The sequence below is a fragment of the Nicotiana tabacum genome, chromosome 2 (genome assembly GCF_000715075.1).
Source record: "Nicotiana tabacum cultivar K326 chromosome 2, ASM71507v2, whole genome shotgun sequence".
Taxonomy (NCBI): domain Eukaryota; kingdom Viridiplantae; phylum Streptophyta; class Magnoliopsida; order Solanales; family Solanaceae; genus Nicotiana; species Nicotiana tabacum.
The window spans coordinates 105,919,372-105,925,966 of record NC_134081.1 but is presented as its reverse complement, the minus strand read 5'-3'; the positions used below and the strand labels follow the sequence as shown (position 1 = coordinate 105,925,966).

The window sequence follows — 6,595 nt, the reverse complement described above, 5'->3', positions numbered from 1 at the left end:
AACGGGGGCTCTTTTCCTCTTATTATCTTTCACCGGCTTTGGGATAGAGGCCGAAGCTTCTTCCTCGACGAACGAGGGCCTAAAAATTGCATCTTTGCACACACCTAGATACGGGAAATTTTATTAAAGTGCATGGAAAGCATCTTGTTCGAACTACTAAAAAATACGAGAAAGGGGCTTACCATGATTTTTGGCCTCCCGTCGGCCCTTTGACAAGTCACGCCATGAGCGCTCGGCGTATGCGGAGGTCCAAACCGGATCCCGTACCCAATTCTTGAGATCGGGAACTGCGCCGGGCATCCAGGAAATCGCTGCATCATAAAAGGGGGATATCGGTGAGAAAAGAAATGAAAGGACGAAATAGTAAGAGATAACATCAAAACTATACTTACGCTTCATGTTCCACTCCTCGGGAAAAGACATCTTTTCAGTCGGAATCAGGTCCGAAGTCCTTACTCGAACGAACCTGTCCATCCAGCCTCGATCCATGTCCTCGTCTATGCTCGAGAATAGAGCCTTGGTAGCTCGACGTTGAAGTTTTATTAACTATCCTCGAAAAAGGCGAGGACGGTACAATCAGATGAGATGATCGAGGGTGAAAGGCATCTCCTCAATTTTGTTCACAAAGTATCAGATCAAAATAACGATCCGCCAAAAAGAAGGATGGATCTGGCCTAGGGTTATTAGATATTTACGACAAAAATCTATGATAACAGGGTCGAGGGGACCTAACGTGAAAGGGTAAGTGTACACACTTAAAAACCCTCTCACGTGAGTAGTAATATCCTCTTCGGGAGACGGTACAACCACTTCTTTGTTCCCCCAGTTACAATCTTTTTTTATCTGCTCGATATACCCCCTGGTTATCGAACAAATATATCTCGATACGGGCTCACATCGGCCAGGAACCGGTGAACCTTTATCGAGTTTGAAATAGGAGGTAAGAACACATGCCGCCGGAACGCACTCCTCACGCTGTGGATCCACCGATATTTTATCGGTGGCAGATTGGGAAGAAGAAGCTTTTTCTTTTTGGGGGACGGTTTTTGATGTCTTCACCATTTTTGGATTTAAAGAAGGTGACAAAGATTTGGTGGTTTAGAAGAAGAATTTTGCAGAAAAGAGTCACAGATCAGCGAATGAACTCAGAAGAGACGAAAAAGAACTTAAATATTTTTTGAAGATTGAAGACGTAAAAGTGATAAATGGTGGAAAGAAGGGCTATTTATAGATTGAAGCAATGACGGTTCAATATCAGCGGTGGTTGACCACCGTCTGACACACATTAAATGCCTTGGTAAGCTAAACCGACGGACAGCTATCACGGATGTCATGGTCGGGCTCGATGCAAACGTCAGCGCATATCCAATCGAGCCATTGAGAAATTATATCGTTTCTCACCACATCCTTCCCGAGAAACAATGTGACTATCTGTATACGATCGAAATAGATTTTGGCCTTCGTACGATTGATCGAGGTCGAAACATAATGGATCGAAGAAAGACTTCATAATATCGAGATGGGTTCCGAAGATGGTATGAACGAGCTTCAGATTTCAGGTATAGGTCAAACACCGAGTTCGAAGTCATTATCGAGCTCGGGTCTAAATCGAACTATGATGAGATGATTTCGAGCTTAAGGGGCAGAGGCCAACCGATACCGAGCCCAAATCATTACTTGATTCCGAGTCCACATCGAGCTCTATAAGCACTACCGACCAGCACCGAGGACGATCGATCTCGAGCTCACAAACAAGAGCCGTTGCAAACACACTAAGGGAGAGAATCTCGGCGGAAATTAGGAAAAAAATTAATTTATCATGGGTTTTCCACTATGTATTTTTAATTATATCTAAAGCAGGATCCTCCACTATAAAGAGGATGGCTACATTTCTGTAGAGGGTAGTTCTTTGGCTTACATTGTAAATTCAAGCACCATACACTCCTATATTGAAGAGTTATTCTTTTAAGATTTATAAATTGATTCATCTTGCTTAGTCCTAAAAATCATCTTCTTTCCAACCTTGTTTATTTGGTATCCATATTGGAGATTTCTATTTATCCTTATAATTTGTATTAAGTTATACCACAAATTCTTAGAACTACGTTCAAATTAAACTCTATCCGTTTTTCGGGTAAACACAATTAGAAACACGTCTTCAAGGATGTGGATTCTAATGAACCGACTTCATTGAAAAGAATTTATCATATTATGTGTTACATTGAGCTTTTATTTGCATATTGTATTAATTAGTTTTATTATATTTGTTTTTGTAAGTTGAAACTTTGTATGTTTGTAACGAATGTACTTTTCTCTGTGTAAATTTGTGTATCTATTGAGTATTGATTTGTTCTTCTGATAGCCTAACAGGTTATTAGATTGAGCTTCTTCTTTTCATAAGTGAATAGGAGGTCAATTCGTCATTTTTATTTATTGTTTGTTTATTGGTCTAATTATAAAGAGTTTGTTTGTCAAAGAAGAAAATATAAAAATATATTTTAAGAAATTCAATAAAATGAAGGTATGTAAATACAAGAATTAAGAATTGAAGATTTTAAAGAAAGTATGTTAGAGCTCAATAAATTGTTAAATTTATGCATTTAGTGTTTGCACGATTGAACTACTTAGCGTACCTAGTAATCCAATGTTTTATATTCATTTTCAAGTGTTTTAAAACTCTTGGCACAAAATAACGTCATTTTGCTACAATTAACAAAACACAGGGTCTGGGTAGAGGGCCGCCCAAGGGGTAAAAATGCTTATATACATGAATTATTTAAACGTTTGTTGTGCCACTATTTTCACGCTTGTACTAAATTCGGCGTATGTCACTAATATACAATGAAAAAAGTAACATAATAATGCACGTCCAGAAAGGAGAATGCGTTAAAACCTTGAGCATTTGTTTGCTGAGATCAAATGACTAAGCAGATACCATATTCTTCTCTTTTTTGCAGTACTGTTCTTGTTGCAATCTTAATTGCATAATGCTGCATTTTAAACTCCTTTCTTGACTCTGCCAATACAAAACAGACAAGATTTACAAAGAAAACTCAAATGCTAATCTTATCAAATAAAGCATCTGAATAAATTAAGAAATTTTGTGTATTGCAAAAAATGCCCAACTTGTATAATCAATAAAGCAAAGAAAAAAAAATTTAACCTCAAGTGCAGAAATATTTTTGAAAAGCTCCAAGAATTCTTCTAATAGCAACTTCTCTTGTACAGCTACCTCTGCCATTTCCTTGAGTACTTCAGCAATTTTCTCAGCCTGAACAAAAATTTAATTTACAACTCATTTTCTACTGAAACTATCTATACTATTAGAAACAATATAAGCAATGCAAGAATTTACAAAGTCGAAATCTTACTCCTGATGAGAAAGTGGATAATATCTTCTCGATCGATGAAGATACATCTGAGGCATGTTGAAGAGTAATAATAGCCGATTGTGGTTCCACCTGCAGGATTAACCTTGTCAGCTAAATGCTCTGTTTTTGCAACAGCTCAGTCCACTAGTGATATTATCCGCTTTGGGCCTAAGCATGCACGGCTTTAAAACGCGTCACTAGGGTCTAAGGCTTGTTTACTTATATACTCAACATCTCTCACGTGTTTTGGCGATGAGAGATTCGCCTGAGGTGTCATATACACCTCCTTAGGGCGTACGCGGAGTGGTTCTGATACTATATTTAACAACCCAGTTCACTAATGATATTATATGCTTTGGGTGGAGATCGACACGATTCGTCTGAGATGTCACATAGACACCCCTTAGGGACTCATCGTACGCGGAGTGATTCTGATACCATATTTAACAGCTTTGTCCACTAGTGATATTATTCGCTTTGGGCCGAGGCCAGCACGACTTTAAAATGCGTCATTAGGATCTAATGCGTATTTACTTATATAGCCGGTATCTCTCCCGTGTTTTATCGATATGAGATTCGCATGGGGTGCATATTTCATGGTTCCACCTGTAGGATTAATCTTGTCAGCTAAATGCTCTGTTTTTGTAATAGCCCAGTCCACTAGTATATTATCTGCTTTGGGCATAAGCATGCATGGCTGTAAAACGCGTCACTAGAGTCAAAGGTTTGTTTACTTATATACCCAGCATATCTCACGTGCTTTGTTGATGTGAGATTCGACTGGGTGTCACATACACCCCTTAGGGACTCATCGTACGCGGAGTGATTCTGATACCATATTTAACAGCTTTGTCCACTAGTGATATTATTCGCTTTGGGCCGAGGCCAGCACGACTTTAAAATGCGTCATTAGGATCTAATGCGTATTTACTTATATAGCCGGTATCTCTCCTGTGTTTTATCGATATGAGATTCGCATGGGATGCATATTTCATGGTAGAGCAAATAGACCAAGTGAATAAAATGAGTTATTTGAATTGACCTACCGTTGCTCCTTCAATAAGAGGTACCCTACAAACTGCAGACTGTAAACCGTCTATGGATTTTGACACTGATGAAGAGTGTTGCCTTTCCATAGAATCCCATGCTTCTAGTAACTTAATCTGTACAATCATTCATATATGGCCAAAAAATATTACCTAAACACAATTGTAATGGTTTTGGTTTTTGGTAAATCATGTCATTTTACCAAATTAATTAAGGGTAATAAGTTCTTACTTGAGCATGAAGAATAAAACTCAATTTCATGTCCAGTTTTTGCCTCTGTAGCTGCAACTTCTTTTGTACCACAGATTGTCTCAATTTTATTAGACCACCCCAAGCATATACTAAGTTTGCCTGAGAAAACCAAATAACTCCATCAGCTGATTTTATAACTAAGGCCTAGTACTCATCACAACATTTTAAACTAAAAAAAGACTACACAAACCTCAGCCTGTTTACTTATATTTTGATTGACAATATCAGCTTTAGCCTTTACATATCTCCACTGCATCAATCTATTATGAAGCATCCTTAGCTGATGAACGCTCTCGGCCATGCCTGGCCGAAGAGGAGATGCTGCAACAGAAGAAAATTTCTTACCTTTGAACAATTCAAGCCCCATACTAAGAAAATTCCCGACTTTTTTCCCCCTAGAAGGACTCGTCGGAGGTTTCATATTTAACATAAATGTCCCTTTGTTTTCTATCAACATAGGAGGAGAGTTTGGCCTTCCAGGAGACAGAGTCCACTTAGAAGTTTTACTGTTAAGTGAACCAATCCTTTGAATTGGATTCTTGAATTTGAGTCCTAATTTTGGAGAACTGTCTGATGAAACTGGCTTCTGAACACTAGAATCTGCACTCCATCTTCGCGACCATTTTGATGATGAATCTTGCATATACTTTGAAGGAACTTCAATTCCAGCTTTTCTTGAACTCATTGTTGGTGCCATATAAGATGGTGCTAAGTTTCTCCGAATAACAGGAGAATCCAAGCTGTTGTTTGAATCAATGTCACTATATTCAGATTCATGTTCCAAGTCTGATAAAATATCTGATCTAATTCGTGCAGAATTAGATCTTCGTCGAAGGGAGTTCTCATCGACAGAAAGTCTTCCCGGGACAATATGATCACTATAATCTTCTAATAAATTTGAAGACTTTGAAGAAGTTGAAAATCTCCCTGGAAATTTGAGTTTTCCAGTGTACCTCATTGATCCACCAAAAAATGATTTTCTTTTTTCTTTTGTGCTTTCTTTTTCATTCTCAAATCTACTAAACTCCGTGCAACTCTTTTGCTTACTAAGAAACATTGGAGTTTTGCAATTTTTGCGCTCTTCAATGTCTTTTAGCCTCTCATTTCCTAAGTGATTTCCAAAAGTGTCGATTGTTGAACTTGAAGATGGCCAAAGTTTTCCCATTAATCCTGAATTCTCAAGGCTTTTATGCTTTCTAGAATCAGTGGATGATCTTGGTTTTGGCACTATGTTTTGTGGAGACTGATTCTCAGTATCAAGAATTGAGTGATTTGAAGTGTGGGAGAGATATCTTGAACTTATTTTTCTTGAATTTGGCTTTTTTAGCGTCAAAGAATGATCAAAAACCATGTTTTCACAGTCGTTCTCCTTCATAGTAACAACAAAATTAACAAGCAAACAACACAATAGAGTCCAGAGATAAAAGTTTTGGCTTTTGGATTTTAGATTTTTGGTTTGTTACAGAAATGGATGAGACTAAAAACAAACACTTGAAATGTGGCGGCAATATAGATGCTAAGCCGGCATATTTACCGGATTTCTGGTGAATGGATTTATGAATTTACGTAAACAGCCTTATATGGAGAGATTTTGGTAAGAATTAAAAAGGGTAGTTTTGGGTTTTGATGAGTGGAAGTAAGTTTTGAATGTTCTCAAAGGGAGTTGACTTGGATAGAGACGTTAGAAAAACAAAAGACATCAACAAAGATAATGTTGGGTTTGGAGAAATTAGCAACTAATCTTTATCAAAATGGAGTGTCGTTTGAGGATTCTGTTTGTTTAGCTTTGCCGGCATTCCTAGTATTAGCGTTGCTTTGGGATAGAAAGCTGAAGAGGTGCCACTTGGTGCCTCTTTAATTTTGGATTTAATTTATCCTCTGTAAATTTCTTTTTTCCTTTTTTAACTATTCAGTGTTTTTCAAAG

At 37.7% G+C, this 6,595-nt stretch overlaps 1 protein-coding gene across 1 annotated transcript; it reads right to left on the bottom strand.

Annotated features, from left to right (window-relative positions):
- Nucleotides 1–2,788: 2,788 nt before the first annotated feature.
- Nucleotides 2,789–6,162, bottom strand: LOC107798188 (QWRF motif-containing protein 3). The gene is made up of 6 exons (XM_016621155.2): nucleotides 4,861–6,162; nucleotides 4,650–4,769; nucleotides 4,418–4,534; nucleotides 3,372–3,461; nucleotides 3,164–3,271; nucleotides 2,789–3,016 (listed from the first exon to the last, which is right to left on the bottom strand). The coding sequence occupies exons 1-6, from the start codon at nucleotides 6,043–6,045 to the stop codon at nucleotides 2,924–2,926; spliced, it is 1,713 nt and encodes a 570-aa protein (XP_016476641.1). The 5' UTR covers nucleotides 6,046–6,162; the 3' UTR covers nucleotides 2,789–2,923.
- Between the last annotated feature and the right edge of the window lie 433 nt (nucleotides 6,163–6,595).